At 40.2% G+C, this 16,589-nt stretch overlaps 1 protein-coding gene across 1 annotated transcript; it reads left to right on the forward strand.

Moving 5' to 3' along the window:
* The first annotated feature begins 372 nt into the window (after positions 1-372).
* Positions 373-15,405, forward strand: LOC141804331 (prohibitin-2-like). The gene is made up of 10 exons (XM_074688700.1): positions 373-469; positions 1,403-1,532; positions 4,132-4,216; positions 4,469-4,548; positions 7,342-7,526; positions 7,632-7,761; positions 7,926-8,029; positions 10,416-10,493; positions 14,586-14,662; positions 14,896-15,405. The coding sequence occupies exons 1-10, from the start codon at positions 449-451 to the stop codon at positions 14,909-14,911; spliced, it is 906 nt and encodes a 301-aa protein (XP_074544801.1). The 5' UTR covers positions 373-448; the 3' UTR covers positions 14,912-15,405.
* The last annotated feature ends 1,184 nt before the right edge of the window (positions 15,406-16,589 follow it).

Below are 16,589 nucleotides of genomic sequence, written 5' to 3' on the forward strand. Positions count from 1 at the left end.
ATTCAGTTCAGGAGCCAGCCTCAAGTGGACGCTGGAGAAACTGCAGATTGTAGCACTTCTTCTGCATTGTCTCATATTTATAGACCTGAGGTTGCTGCTTGGTCAGTCCCCACAGAGCCCCGTGTGAAAATATTACAGCATTAATAAACATGTTCACAGCATGGTTCAAGAACAGTTAAGGATTCAATGATAAACATAAATTAAAACTAAATAAGGAGTGTTTTGTGACTTTCAAATTAAATGACAAATAATATATGTATAATCTGACAGTATGTGACACGAAATATACTAGAAAACTTTCTTGGGAAGAACTTTTGTTGAAGTTTAACTGTTTTCATAACAATAGCACTTCATTTCCCATGGTACCCCGCGACTCGGAACTGCGTCATCACGCGTGACCTTGGTGTTCTTCTTCACTTGGTTCTTCTATCAGACGGAGAGGACAAGCATGGCGAATAAAGAGCCCGGAGTAAGTGTATTTCTCCTCTAAAGTCACCTGTAAATGCGTTTATGTGACATTTAGTCTTCATCCTGGTTAAACTGTGCTTTTTTCCCGCTCTTTGCTCTGTAGTTTGTAACATTAGGGTTTTTATAAGACATGTAATACACGTGAGTGCAGCTGGAGCTGATGTAAGCTCACGTTAGCTGACAGGTAAAGGTAATAACGGCTTAGATGTACCCAGAAAACTTATAGCTCTATATTGAAATCGAATCTTTAAAGTGGGAGCTTAGTTAAAAGTTTTTAAAGCAGATAAGTGAGATTAAAACGAGCTAGCGACATGAAAGTTAGCATAGAGTCTGAAGCCCAGTATCCGTCTGGAAATCTCATAATTTAACACTAATTTTGTACTCAGCTCATTTATCGAATAAATTAATGATCATTTCAGACCTGTATGATGTATTTAGACTTTAATCTTCAATTCGGCACACTTTAACCTTTTTACAGTTGGCCTAGTGTCCCAGATCTGCATCAGTTATGTGAAAAGTCGCGCTTGGATGACATATGTTGCAACGAGCGGTTGACATCCGGTAACGCATAAGCAAACAAATGAAAAAGTTGATTTTCTGGTAAATTTCTTCAGATATGTCAGTTTAACATAAGCCGAATTTTAGATGAGATGTCAATGCTTGTAAATAAATGATCATTTTTCATTAACTGTGATATAAAAATGCGTTTGAAGTCGCGTATAACTAATCTGCACATTTTTGAATGGGATTCTGCTGAGTAGAACACATGGTTTGATTCAGCCCCCTAAACAGTGTTGGGAGGACTCAATCATGCATTTATTTTCTAATCATGTCAGATCTATATGATTAAGCCTGAAACTTGATTGTTAAAATATCTCATAGTGTGGTTTTGATGTTTTAAGTCTAATTCGAGGCTGTTTTCTTTGTGTTTCAGGGTTTTCTGCAGCAGCTGCGGCAGATCGCAGGCAGGATGTCATCTGGACCTCGGGGAGCAGGACTGGGTGTCAAACTGCTCCTGGGAGCCGGAGCTCTGGCCTATGGGGTGAAGGAGGCGACATACACAGGTAGCTTACTGCACCGGCGTGTGTACACCTGACGCAGGATTAGGGGGTTGGCGTGGAGAGATGAGGGTTAACCGTGGGTGTTGAGCAGACCTCGGCAGCTGATGAGGTGATGCTCAGGACAGAGATTAGCATGGTTAAAACCAATCAAGTCTATTGATCCTGGAGCTCTGTGAGAGGGTCAGCGAGGGTCTACGTCTGGTCACTTGATTCTGTCTCACCGGTTCATTTTTCAAAGAGCAGATCAAGTTTTTATCTTTAAAATTTGTGTTTCTGAACGAAAAAGGATGCAAAGAAAAATAACAAACATAATGTCATTCAGATTTTCTTTTTTCTTTTTTGGAGCTCTGATCCATCAAACCCTTTTCTTTAATATTCTGTTTTATACCAGGGAATTATTGGAGTTTCTTTAAGCTCTTTCTCTACAACTGAGACAGATTTTTGTTTATCTGCAGATTTTATTACCTCAGCCAAGGAGGTAATGTTTTTGTGAACAACATAACTCAAAAACTAACAAACAGATCTTGATTAAATTTTCAGGAAATGTTCAAAATGGGATAAGGAAGAAGTGATTTAATTTTGGAGGTGATCTGGATCACCGTCTGGATCCAGGACTTATCCAAAGGATTCTTTATCATTGTGAGATAGGCCTGTTTTCACCATATGTGTATATAACTCTATGATAAATGGTCGGATTGCTTTGAAAAACAATACAAGACAAGGTCACCATCATTTCTGACAGATGTAAAAGTACGATCCAGATCCTGGAAATATTCTGGATACTAATTTTCAACACTGTCAGGAAACAAATTATCGTACAAACCTGCGACTAACACCAAATTGTAGCAGACAGTCTGCTGAAAGGGAGTATAACATTAAAGTAAGTCTAAAGTGTTAGTGGCATTCACAATATGCCTGGAGGAGGTCTGCGCTCTCTGAGAGCTTTTCCAGCTTTTATTGTGACTGAAACACACGAGTGAACCACGCTGCTCTCCAGACATACTGAAGAAAAAAAAACCTCTCCTGGATTTTCATTTGTTTATATTGATTCACAGTAGCATCCAATTGTAAAGAGAGCGGTGTCTACAGAAGTTGAAGTTGTTCAGTGTTAATCCATCCGATCATGAACAAATGAACAAAAAAACTTTAATCTGAAAAAACATTATTTTGAAGTAGGATTCATTGAAACCATCAAGGCGTGAGCTGGAAGCAGAGAGTCAGATGTTTAAAAAAGGAGACGACACCGCTAACGTGCAGGGATGTGAATCTCAGGGTGCATAATAGGGATGGGTACCAAATAAGGTACTTTTATAGGTTCTGACCAAATTCTGTCACAAGTACCAGGTACTGATTCATGTAAAATCAAAGGTACTGTGTTTAGGCACCTAAACGCATCCTTGTGACTGTGAGGGATTTGAAGAGGAGATTTTCCATGCTGGACATGAACACAGCATCACAGGGTTATAAATTGAAGAATAAATATTAATTTAAAAATGTTTTATCGTTAAACAAATTGATATTTTTTACCACATAAACAAAGTACCAAAAATTGGTACCGTTGGGGTGAAAGGTACCCATCCCTTGGTGTGTGTTTCTGAGGCAAATCATGGCATCAAAACAGTAAAGTTTGTATACCATGATATGATTTTTAAATTTACAAAAGTTATATCAACTGATTCCAATGATGCAAACACACAAAGGTAAACTTAATAATAATTATAAAAATGATAGTAATAATAATTTTTATTTAGAACTCCCTTTTTGTTTCTACAAATCTCATTATTCTGCATTTATTTATGCTAAACAAATAAAAACCTACTTTCTGTACATTAAATAATACTATTACATAAATAAGATAGCAAATAATGCCTATAACAAAGGGCTAGCTGCCTTTTTCTCCCAGAAAGTTACAAAAATAAAATAGTACACAAATAAAACAAATTGGTGTTTTGTTTAATTTTTCCATATGGAAATTTTTCTTTTTGTAAGAACTTATAGTAAGTTTCCATTCTCAGTGACTACAAAATTAAGTTTGAGGTATAAATAAAAAAAAATTAAACTTCAGTTTATAAATTGGTTAAAACAGTCACACAGTCAGGGTTTCTGCTATTTTTGTCTTTGTTTTTTCCAAAAGCTGTGGTACGACTTACTCTGTAAAAAAAACTGCTGGGATGGCTCGACAGACTCTGGCTCAATCGTCTCGATCATGTGCATTAAACCTTTGTCTGGATTACGTTGTAGGAGCAACAAGTCCTTTGAGATAAAACAGGTGATAGGTTTAGTTTTCCTTTTTTTTTTTTTTTGCCGGTTTAGAGTTGGCTGGGAGCTGACTGACAAACAGGTGCAGGGGGCGCTGGTGAGCTGGAGGTGGCTGTTGAAACGCGGTGTACAGAAGCCAATGAGGGCGAGCTGAGAGACAGAGGAAACGATAATTAAAAAAACGATATTTGAAGTTTCTGAATCGATCCAGATCAGCAGATTCTTAAATGAATCATGTTCATTAACTGTTTGTTAAAGGATCACAGCGTCGGTGTGATCAGTGTGTGTGTGTGTGTGTGTGTGTGTCTCAGACCGTCCTGATGTTCCTGTCTGTGTCCTGCAGTTGAAGGAGGACAGAGAGCGATCATCTTCAGCAGGATCGGGGGGATGCAGATGGACACGGTGCTCGCTGAGGGACTCCACTTCAGGTAGGAGACGCTCCACCGGAGACAAACCTTTAACTTTTTACACAGATGTAAACTCTACATCTACCTGTCGTACAAAAGTGAAACCAAAAACTGTTTGACCTCCACGGCTCGTGCTCGACCTGGAGGTCAAACTTCTCCTCTTGTGTGTTTGTATCAGCTGAAAACACAAAGATAAGCTGAGAAAGAGTCCAACTCTGCTCTCTGCTGTGTTTACTTTTGTCTTCACTCGCTGTCGTGTCGTCCATCTTTTAGGATACCCTGGTTCCAGTATCCGATCATCTACGACATCCGAGCCAGACCCAGAAAGATCTCCTCACTCACCGGGAGCAAAGGTCAGAAACCTCCTGAGAAACTTTAAGCATCTAAAACAAACTTTACAAACAGCTGACGCCTCTGTAAAGGTCGTCTCTGTCTTTGAATCCTTTAAAAATGAGCGATGAAAATAAAACATGAGACCCTCAAATGAACCCAGAGAGACATCCTGCTGATGTTACTTTAGTTTATCACTGACACTAAACAGCAGAGGGCGCTCTGGGTCATGTTTTTGACCCATTTTTGTTACTTACTATAAAATTGATGACTTTGAACCAGGGATGTTGGGACTAACAGGATTTACCTCTAACTTAAAAAATGTCAGTCAGTTAAACTAAACAAGAAAGAAACTCTGGTCCATGTTTTTCTGTCGTCACTGTCGAACAGAGGGCTGATGGGTAATGTTTGGCTTAACTTAAAAACAAAGTGACTCCTGAGAAGACGTCTCTTTGTCTTTCCTGAGCCACAGAGTAAAACATGAAGGATAAAACTTTAAATCTTTCTGAACATGAAGTTTCACACTCATCCAGGAAGTTTGAGACATTTCAGCGGTTCTCAAATGGGGGTACGTGTACCCCAGGGTGGACGCGAGGCGCTCCAGGGGATACGCAAGATTCAAAAAAAGCAACCAAGCTAAAATCTTTTAAAACTGTTTATTCAGTTAATGCTTGAATCAATTATGAGTTTAAGTTCATAAACTGAATATTATATCCAGGAGGTCAGCTCCGTTCGATCAGCGGCCTGTGGGTCAAACGCAGCCAGAAAGCAGCTGCCAAGTTATTAGGACTTGAGTCCAACGAGAAAAACATCTTTTACTAGGGATGGGTACAGAGTTAGGTACTTATTATTATTGAACAAATCAATATTTTTTACCACACAAACACAAAAAAGTACCGTTGAGTACCCCAAGCTCTGCTTGTGAAAGACGCCTGGTGCTCCCAGCCCAGCGCGGCTCCAAATCTCTAGCCAGACTCTTCTCCTCTGTTGTTCCCAAATGGTGAATGAGTTACCTAACTCTATACGATCCACAGAGTCTGAGAATCTGAGAGAATCTGTTCAAGCAACACTCTTTGTCTTTAGGGGAGAAGGAGTCAGAAGGTCTCAGACCCAGATCTTAGTGAATTTTCAGCACTAATTACTGAATTTTGTTGAAGATTGAGGTATACTGTTGCAGCGATTAATTGTGGTTAGTTGGCTTGTTGATTATTCTAGGCTCATGTCCTTAGTTTAAAAATCCAGCCTGACTAAAATCTAATCAGATAGCCCTGCAGCAGGTTATTCAACTCTGTTTTACCCCCAAAAAAGAAGAGACTCCCTCAAACCAGGTTTACTAGGGGTGGGAGAAAAATCATATCACAGTTTCGAGATTTTTTGTTGAACAACTTAAAATCAGAATATCTTTTTGTTCAAAAATCTTTTTTTTTTTAATGTAAATCCTTTATTTTAGTCTTTGTTTATAAGATGGGTTGGAAAAAGTTGGGATGTCAAATCCCTTAAATAAATCCTAAAAACTGACTCGTGCATCTTTGGGAAATATGGCTCCTGATAAAGTCTATAGACAACATCATCATCATCATCGTCATTCAGTTTTTCACTTGGTCTGGTGATAAAAAGCAACTCAAAATCACAAAATTCAGAAATATCAAAGAATCCCAGTTTAAATCAAATCAACACCCCAAAAATTGTAAAAGAATGAAATCAGGCGAAAAGCGCATTGTCGTGGTCCTTTTGTTAAAAACAGAAATAACAGCACGGTGGTTGAAGTGTAGCAGCCACGCTGCTGAAAACCCAGAGGGACTGAGCTGAAGGAGACAAAACCAGAACCAGCAAAATCCAGTCAGTATTAAGAAAAACATGCTGAATGGGATTAAGGTTCACAAGCTGCAGCTCACTGAAGGCTCTGTGATTTTACTGAGGGGAGAAATTAGCCAACAGTAGCTCAAAGCCAGCTTTTTATTTATTTTTAAAGCATATTTTTCTGTTTAAAATAAAGTTTATGTCTTTTTTTTGTGAAAAAATGTTTTTTTAATCTATTAAGTTAATAATTTGGATTGGAGAACAGCTCTTTATTTTGATTCCTAAAGAGGAAACTTTAAGTTTTCAGTTATTTCTGAGTGCACAAATCTTTCCTCTTTAACCCGTCCCAAGTTATTTTTATTAAATAGCTGATGTAGTTGTAAAGTTTTGTGCCTATTGAGGCACGATTTTCAGGGTTAATAACAATGTAATTGTTCATAAATCAGACACATATTCAGCGCTATGTTCTGCGCCTTTTTATGTTTTGAGGGAAACTGCTTTGAGTTGTTAGCGGCTTCTTAGTCACTGGATTAAATAAAATGATGCCTCATTTCTTTAACGGTTTATGACAAGCTGGTTCATACCAGGAGGGAAACATGTTTAACCTTTTAAGGAGCTAAAGGAATAAATCCAAAATAATCATAAAACTGGGATTACTTCTCTGTGATGGTGTCGTCCACAGATAACACAGTAACACATTAATCTGTAAGAATAATTAACACAGATTATCAAAGTGAAAACAGATAGTTAAGATGTGTTTGAGGCTATTTACGGTTTGTCCACCAGAGGGAGCTGTTTGTCTGATTTCCACTCTCTTCCTCACCTATATGAAGATAAAAATCCAGCTTCTTCTGTTCCTCTGTAATCCACACTGCCTGGATTATCATGAGACTTCAGATTAAATGTTGGTGTGTGTGTGTGTGTGTGTGTGTGTGTGTGTGTGTGTGTGTGTGTGTGTGTGTGTGTGTGTGTGTGTGTGTGTGTGTGTGTGTGTGTGTGTGTGTGTTCTGTCTCAGATCTTCAGATGGTGAACATCGCTCTCAGAGTCCTGTCCCGGCCGCTGGCGTCCAACCTGCCCACGCTCTACCAGCACCTGGGGATGGACTACGACGAGCGCGTGCTGCCGTCCATCGTCAACGAGGTGCTGAAGAGCGTGGTGGCAAAGTTCAACGCTTCACAGCTCATCACGCAGAGAGCTCAGGTAACACACACACACACACACACACACCTGTTCCCTTTGTATGTTTAAATACCGTAAAACTTCTAATACACCCTCCTCCTCCTCCTCCTCCTCTTCCTCCTCCAGGTGTCCCTGCTGATCCGCAGAGAGCTGTTCGAGCGAGCCAAAGACTTCAACATCATCCTGGACGACGTGGCCATCACCGAGCTGAGCTTCAGCCGAGAATACACCGCCGCCGTCGAGGCCAAACAAGTCGGTGAGTAACGAGACGACGGGTCCTGTTCTCTGGACTTTGTGCATCAAGTTTAACCCTTTAAACCCCTTTTATCTTATAATTAAAAATAACATAAAAAGAACTGAGAAGATCTCTCTGATAGAGGAGGAAATGTGACCGTTGTGTGTGTGGTTGTTCTCCTCCAGCCCAGCAGGAGGCGCAGCGAGCCCAGTTTTACGTGGAAAAGGCCAAACAGGACCAGAGACAGAAGATCATCCAGGCTGAAGGAGAAGCTCAGGCTGCAAAGATGGTGAGAAACATGAGCGTGACGTGTGGTCAGAGGTTTCAGGACATGTTTGAACCTTTTTAACCCGTCTGTGATAAACTCAGCAGAAGGTCAGAGCCCACATGTTGCTGCGTCCTCGAGGTGTTTTTATCTGAACAGAAGGTTTTTACGTCTGTGAACTTTTTCTTTAAACAAGTTTTTTAAGTGTCACCTTCACCGAACCAGGACGTCTCAGTCAGAGCAGCTCAGCTTCACAGGAAGTTAAAGAAAGGCAGAGATTAAGACACAAAAACAGATTATTTCTGAAGACGTCAACAGAAGGTGAAGATTCCAGGTTAATTACGCCCCGCAGCTCATTCCAGACGCGCAGGGCGTGAGCGCTCGGCGAGGAGCCGGTGACGACAAAGCGCCGCCGCCGTCAGACTGAGCCTCTAATGATTTTAACAAGAGTTAAATCCTGTTGGAGTTTTCCTCCTTAAAGCCTCCTAAAAACTCATGTCATGACTCAAACTAAAGGATTCATTAACACCAAGACTTTTCAAGATAAGATAAGAAAGCTTTATTTATCTCTGATGGAGAAACTCGTGTCACCGTTCACACAGTCCACTCCAACACACAATACACGTCAAGACGTTTACCATAAATAACAAAAAACAAACTAACCCAATGGTTCACTAACTGCCCTCAACACCTACACAGAAAAAAAACAGGACGAGCAGCATGAGATCACCGACCTGCTTTGACCTGCTGAAAAGAAAAGAGTTAAAGAAACGGATCACCTGTGATTAAGAAAAGATCAACGGACAGAAAATAAAAAAGGAAGAGCGAAGAGACGGGAAGACACCAGGAAGAAAGGATGGTGTGAGAGTAACAGGAAAGAAGAGGAAACTGAAGGAAAGAAGGATGGAGGAAGAGGCAAGGAAGAATAGAAGGATAGGGAATAGAAAGAAAGAAAATTAAAGGAAAGGAACCAGGAAGGATGAGAAGAAACCAAAGGACAGAACCAAGAGGGACAGAAAGACTGAGAAAAGGAAGGAAACAAGGACTGAAAAAAAGGGAGGAAGGAAACAAAGACTGAGAAAAGGAAGGAAACAAGGACTGGAAAAAAAGGTAGGAAGGACACAAAGACTGAGAAAAGGAAGAAAACAAAGACAGAGGGAAGAAGTGGAAAGGAAACATGGACAGAAACAAGGAAACAAAAACAGAAAGAAAAGGTAGAAAGGAAACAAGGATAGAAAGAAAGGGTACAGAGGAAACAAGGACAGAAAAAAGGAAGGGAAGACTGACAGAATGAAGTAGAAAGGAAACATGGACAGAAACAAGGAAAGGAATGAGGAAACCAAAAAGAAGTGGAAAGGAAACAAGAACAGAAACGAGGAAGGAAACAAGGATGGAAAAAAAGTAGAAAGGAAATAAGGATAGAAAGAGTAGAAAAAGGAAACAAGTGCAGAAAGAAAAGGAAAAAGGAAACAAGGTGAGAAGGAAACGAGGACAGAAAGACTGAAGCAAGAAAACCTTGGCAAAGAGATGTGGTGGACAGGAAACAAGGAGAAAAGAGAAGGCAACAAGGACTCAAGGAAAGAAAGGAAAGGAAACAAGGACAGAAAGAAAACTTGGGAACAACAGAAAGAAAAGGTACCAAGGAAACAAGGAGAGATAGGAAACAGGAGTCATAAACAGAAAAAACAAGGACAAAAAAATGTGGTTGAGAGGAAAGAAGGAAGACTAGGCAGGAAATAAGGATAGAAGGAAACAAGGAAGGATAAGGACAGAAACGAAAAAAAAGAAGGTGAAATGTTTAGAAGTGTGCAGGAGATAATCCAGATTGAATTATTCAGAGTGAATTGAAATTAAAATATGAACAGGAAGTGAAGAAGAGGAAAGCTCAGTGAAGTCAGTTATCAGAGCGGTGGTGATTTTTGCTTGTGCTCGTCTCTCCATGTTACACCTCATGTTAGATCTCCCATCACTCTGATCGTTTTCACTCAAAGCGTCGTGTAGTTCAGGTAAAAACCTGGATGATCGTGGTCGTCTCTAACGGTGTGTTGTCTGTGAGCGCTCCGATCATTCCCCTGATTTATGACTCTCTAATGAGTCAAACCTCCAGGTGCTGATCTCTGATAAACCTGTGTCCTGAGGTGACTCGGCCTCGCCTCATTACTGAGCCACGAACACTTCATCCAGCTACGCTCCTTTTATTCCTCCGTCTGTCAACATGCGTGAGAATATTAAATCTGCGCGGCGACACGCCTGGCGCTTTGATGGCGGCCGAGACCGGCTCGTCCTGCTGCGGCGCTGCCTCAGGTCCTCGCTGGCTCGGCCTTTTGTGAGAGTGTGACAGTAATCTCCTGAAGATACACTAACACTGTAAATATGTGTGTGTGTGTGTGTTTCTGTGTTTGTGTGTCAGCTGGGAGAGGCCGTGACGAAGAACCCCGGATACCTGAAACTCAGGAAGATCAGGGCGGCGCAGAACATCGCCAAGACGGTAACAAACTCCTTCTTCTTCTTTTTTTTCTTCTCCTTCTTCTTCTTCTTCTTCTCCTTCTTCTTCTTCTTCTTCTTCTTCTTCTTCTTCTTCTTCTTCTTCATTTTCTTCTTCTTCTCCTTCTTCTTCTTCTTCTTCTTCACCTTCTTCTTCTCCTTCTTCTTCTTCTTCTTCTTCTTCACCTTCTTCTTCTCCTTCTTCTTCTTCTTCTTCTTCTTCTCCTTCTTCTTCTCCTTCTTCTTCTTCTTCTTCTTCTTCTTCATTTTCTTCAAGGTGAAAAATGTTTTGCAGCAGAACATTTGAGATCATGCATTAAAACTTAAACCAGATTCAGATCAAACTAAGACCTCAGAGTGACTGCAGCCTGCAAACCTGAGAAATTTACCCACAATCCTCTACACATCAAGTGATCAGAAACACAGAGAAGGAAATAAGAAAGAAGGATCTGAGGAAGGCTAAAGAGAAAATAGGAAGGAAGTAAAGGAACAAGATAGGAAAGGATGAAAGGCAGGATGGAAAGAAAATGAAACGGAAGGGAGAGAGGATACAAAAAAGACAGAAAAGGTGACAAGGAAACAAGAAGGAAACGAGAAGGAAAAGTAGTAAACAGAAAGAAAAGCAAGAAAATGAAGGAAAAGGAAAAGAGGCTGGTGGTCTCATCCTGCTCAGTGTGGTAACAGCCGGCGCAGTTCGACATGAAGCCGCCAGGTGGCGCCGGCTGAACATGAATATCAGAGAGAGGCCAGAGGAAACCTCAAGCTTCATCCTCAAACATGTCGAGGTCACATGACTCCTTAAATAGTTTCACTAAAGATGTGAGAAAATCCAAATCCAGAGTCTTTCACATTTTTTCTGATGACGACAAAAATGATGTCGAATATTTCTGTTTCTGTCGTCGTGTCAGATCCCTGATTGATCAACAGGTTCATCCTTGAAGTGTTTGATTTTTCCCACTTTGACCTCAAGGTGTCTCTCCTAAACTGTTCCCTAAATGTTTTCAAAAGACCTTACAAACCTAAGTCCTGGTTTGACTTTTCAAAAACAGCAAAATAAGAGCAAACAACCAACACAAAACCCTACGTCTCTGTAAAAGTCATGGTGGAAATGGGAGATGAGGTATTTCTTAAACCTTAATCCAACAACTTTTTACACATTTTGGGCTCTTGATGACTGATTTTTGTCCCTGACAGGCTCTGGTTGTTTACCTCACAGAACACAGGAGTTGGTGGTCTACCTCTGCCTCCTTTAGTCTGAGTTAAAGTTTGGATCCACATAACGAGCAGACTAACAGAGGCAGAGGGGGACCTGTACCTCTTGGGACCTGGAGGTAAAACTTTTTGTCGATGGGGGTTTGGTGGCTTTAAAATGAGCCCTGTAACATGTGTTTGTGGTTAAGAATCCTCCTCCACTGTAACAAAAAGCTCTCTCTGCAGGGGTCCTTTCACTTACAAGATGGATAGAAAAAAAGGAGGGAAACTAGGAAAGGAGAAAAGGTGGAGAGTGAAGGAGAGAGAGGCCTGAATGAAAGTAAAAGAAAGAAAGGAGGATTCCTGTAGAGATTCATTTGCAGCAGTTTTCATTGTTTTTAAGAAACTCATCAAATATTTCTGTTAATGTTAAAACAGCGAAACTAAAGTTCATGACTGATTCATCCTCAGACCAATAAATGTGTCCTGTGTTAAGAAGTCATGGCCTTTGGATGAAATCTAAAGTTTTTAATGTTAGAGCTAAAATACGTCCTTTGTTGAATCATCCATATTTCATGTGTTCAGAACAGAGCCCTTTAGACCACGGCTGAATAATAACACACATGAACAAATCCTCTGTTATTTCATGAATCCATGGCGTCTTCATCCACAGATCAGCCTCTGAGCATTAAAAACATCTTTTAAAGCACCGCTCAGCTCCGACTGTTGAACTTCTCAGTTTTTTTCAGTGTGTAGTGTTTTAAAGTTGTTCTACAGGTGTCCGTGATGTCACCAGAGTTCCGGAACACATGAGAAATGTTTGACAGAGGAACATTCTAGAACCTCAGTGATCGAGCTCGGAACATTGACTGTATAAAACATGGACGTAGACTGAAATGAAGCCAATCCACGGACGGAGCCATGTTTGATACGTCACTGGGTGCCCGCCGGTCACGTGACCTGAGCTGTGTCTCTGATTGGACAATCAAACAATCCTAATAACTTCTAAACGCAGAGTTAGACAAAAATTCACTCACCGTACAGTGTGTGCCAATAGAGAAAGCAGTGTTTTAAACCCAAGCTGTTTTTGAACCAGGCTGTTAATTTGTTTTTAATGTCTTAAAAGTCTGTTTTTAAAGCTGGGTGTGTACATGACTTCCGGTCTTTCTGCTGCCAGACTCAAGCTTATTCTCCATGAACAACGACTTTTAGCACTTCCTCATAGGTTTCATCTTTACTGACCGGATATTGCTCCTTTGTTTGGACTCAGACCCACAGGTTATAAGTAGGGATGTCCTGATATTACATTTTCACTTCTGATACGATACAGATACTGCAGCATTGAGTATTGGCCGTTACCGATATTAATCCGATACGATATCAGCATTAAACATACATACTTTTATTACTTATTCTGTAGTATGTCTGTCATGTTAGATAAGGCTTGATTAAGTGATATTGTTCAAAGAACAGTAATCAGCAACAGTAGGTATAAGGAAAAACTGACCCATTTATTATTAACCAATGGGTAACAGAAACTGCTTATATCGGAGATTTTAGATGCATTCCGATACGATACCGATACTTGTTTTTTGCTGATATCGGTCCGATATCCAATATCAATATCGGACTGGGACACCGAGGTATAAGGCGAAAAGTAGAAATGTCTGCTTCATGAGGCTTTCAGCTCTCTAAACCCTAATGTAAAAAACGTATTAAACCGCAAAAAAAAAAAGGAAAAAAAAAACTGAACGCAGCGCGGTGTAACTCGACATTTGTTGAGCGTTCTGTCTCAGCCAAAGTCAACCCTCTAAAAAATTCAATCCTGTCAAATTAAAATTTCAAACACTAAATTTATCATAATCAGAAAGTAAACTTCAGAGATTAAAAAAAACATAAGTAAAATATACATGCTTGAGGTTTAGAGCCAGGCTTAAAAATAAATAGTTACAATTTTAGGAATAAAAAGTCTTTGGAGGTAAAATTTGAAGTAAATTCATTATAAATAGAAATGATGTTGAAACAAACCTGTAATGTTTCAAGATTCAAGTCAAAAAAGTCGTAATGTTTGAAATGAAAGTCAAAAAAGTCTTCATGTTACAAGTTAAAGTCTCTGTGTGAAAAATATCTGTTGAAATAACTAGTTTGGTAACGTTACGCGCTTTGTGTTGAAAAAACGTTTTTATTTTAGAAAATTAAAGTCAGTAAAATCTTTCTGTTGAAAAACTTGTGTTACAAGATTCAACTCTCTAAGAGTGTAATGTTTGATTTAAAGATAAACTAATTCATAATGTAAAGAGACTGAATTTAAATTACGTACGTCCCAAGGTTTAAAATCCAAGTTAGGTCTTTTTTGTAGAAGTTTTAATCCTAAAACACTTTGAATCGTTGGGATTAAAGCTGAAAATTAAGATTTTTAAAGAATTTGAGAAATGTCAGAGAGACAGCTCTAAAGTTTCCCCGCAGTAAATGTCCTTCTGTTATTTTTGAATCGTATAAACTTTATTTCCCTGGCGTTGAACACGTCGACCTGTCACCAGAGTTTCTCTCCGGAAGCTCTGGATTAGGGTCTACATGAAATCCTTCATCACCAGACCTGACCTGGGAGTGTGACCTCGCAGCAGAGTGTAACGCTCTCTGTCTTTAGCTCGGTCACGTCATCTGAGCCTGGCGGTGGCGTGTGTGTTTCCTGTACGCACGGCGAGCACAGCGAGCAGCGAGCGGGCCTCAGCGCTCCGTGAATCAGCTCAGTGTTGGAGCCCTGACAATGTTCCCATTGTGCTCAGCTGCAGTCCGGCCTGCACGCCGAGAAACTTCCCACCTGTGTGTGTGTGTGTGTGTGTGTGTGTGTGTGTGTGTTCCCTCTCACACTCTGTAAACCTGTGTGTTTGTGCTCCACCTGCAGGTGGCGCAGTCCCAAAACAAGGTGTACCTGAACGCTGACAGCCTGGTGCTCAACCTGCAGGACAAAGACAGCTTCAAGTGAGTGAACAAAGAAAGTTTGGTGTCAGACGTGTTGAGGCACGACCCCAGCAGCAGGTTAACCCCCGAGACGCCAGCAGGAGGCCGGCGCTGAAACTCTGAGCACAAAGCTGAGAAACCAGAGCTGCTTTTAGCTTCATTTTACTGCTAAACATGAGACACGTTGATGTTTTCTGAGACAGAGTGAGCTCTGACGTCCTCACGCTGACGCTGTTTTCATCTGTTTCTTCCAGCATGACGCTGAAGTGAGACCACCCATCATTCCCTCCCTTCTCCATCTCTCCAGAGGAAAAGTGTCCATGCCCCTCTCACCGTTAGTCCACCCTCCGTCAGGTTTCCTTTCAGTCTGTGAATCTGCCTCGTTTACAGACGACATAAAGAGACTTCCTTCATCCAGCAGCTGCCTCACAGACAGTTGAGCGGAGGGTAAATCACAGCTGTGGCTTTTTTAAGACTCATGCTCACAGGTTTGTGATTTACCTTTATTTCTTACCACCATAACAAACTTTAAAGCCTTTACTTTGATACACAAAGGCTCTCTACTGCTCCATCAGCTGAATGAAAAGCTCATTCTGTCAAATTCAGACTTTCAGAGGATTTAAAATGAAGAATGTCAGAAATAAAGCACCAGTTTCATGAATAAAATGTTTAATTTTCTGACTTTTACAAACTCTAGAGCCATCCTTTAAAGTGTCGAACCACAGACATCCTTTATCTGGAGCTGAAGTTGTTTTCTTGTTGGTGAACATTTAACATTATCCATAACTAGTGCGACTAAATCTCTCAGTCTGTGTTTGTCTGACTGTTGTTTTGCAGTAGGGCTGAAAATATGATCATTTTCATCACAGGTTTAATCTGGCTTCTGTTTTCTTGATAATTTGTTTATTGTTTGTTCTAATAAAATGCAACAGTTACTGGAAAAAGCTTGTTATAGTTCCTGGACTTGTTCTGAAAACTGAAATAAATTCACAGTTTAGGTAAAAAGTTAAAAGTAAAGACAGTAAAATGTAAAGTGGAGATGCTAAAAAAATAACACCTTAGCAGTGGCTAACTTGTTGCTTAAAGCTCCTGAGAGGATTTTTAAACATGTGTTGATTCTGGCGCCCCCTGTGGACAAATTAGCACACTTCTACTTTCTTTATATTTTTATGCAAATATTTCTTTAATCCAAAAATCTCATTCTGCTGATGTCAAATATATGATTAAACACAAACCCTGGCTGTAGAAGATGTTAGCAGTGGTTAGCAGCTCCTGTGAGGAACTTTTGGCGCCCCCTAACAAAAATGATAACTTTTTTTTTTCTACTCCTACGCTATGATTACTCACAAAAACTCTCAGCCTGCATATTTTTAAATTTTCTTAATATTTTATTTATAAGTTTTCAATGTTTAGACCAAGAACAACTACAAGAAAAACAAAGGCGGGAAAATAAAGCAAGTATACATATACACTCTAAAATTAATTAAAGCTGTAAGCAATGTTGGTTGGGTCCTCACACTGTAACCGGTTCCTCAGGCCGGTTTCACCTCCACCATCAATGTTACACCACTTTCTGACCCTCCTAGAGGTATCACAGTTGATATCATGTATTATTTCCCGCCTTCAGTGAGTCACATGACCAGCTGCACGGAACTCCTAATCAGTGTGACATCATCACCAACTGCTGCTCTATGAGGAGTGAAATTAACAGAAGTTTTAGAAACGTCTCCTCATAGATTCCACAATTTTGACCAAACCTCTGTAAAAAAAGATAATTTTGTAGGAAATTTTGTCAGGAATCAGTACTTGTAACTTCTAAAGCTGTACCACTTTTACTTTTTTTTTTGACATGGCCTAACTGCCGCAGCTTGTGTGAAGCTGGATCCTCCTCTCCCATTCATTCTAATAGGGGGGAGCTGAAAGTGCTTCCATGGGGTTCGCCGACTTT

The sequence above is a fragment of the Halichoeres trimaculatus genome, unplaced genomic scaffold, assembly GCF_033239565.1.
Source record: "Halichoeres trimaculatus isolate MK-OKI-2021-1 unplaced genomic scaffold, fHalTri1.1 fHalTri1_scaffold_15, whole genome shotgun sequence".
NCBI lineage: Eukaryota > Metazoa > Chordata > Actinopteri > Labriformes > Labridae > Halichoeres > Halichoeres trimaculatus.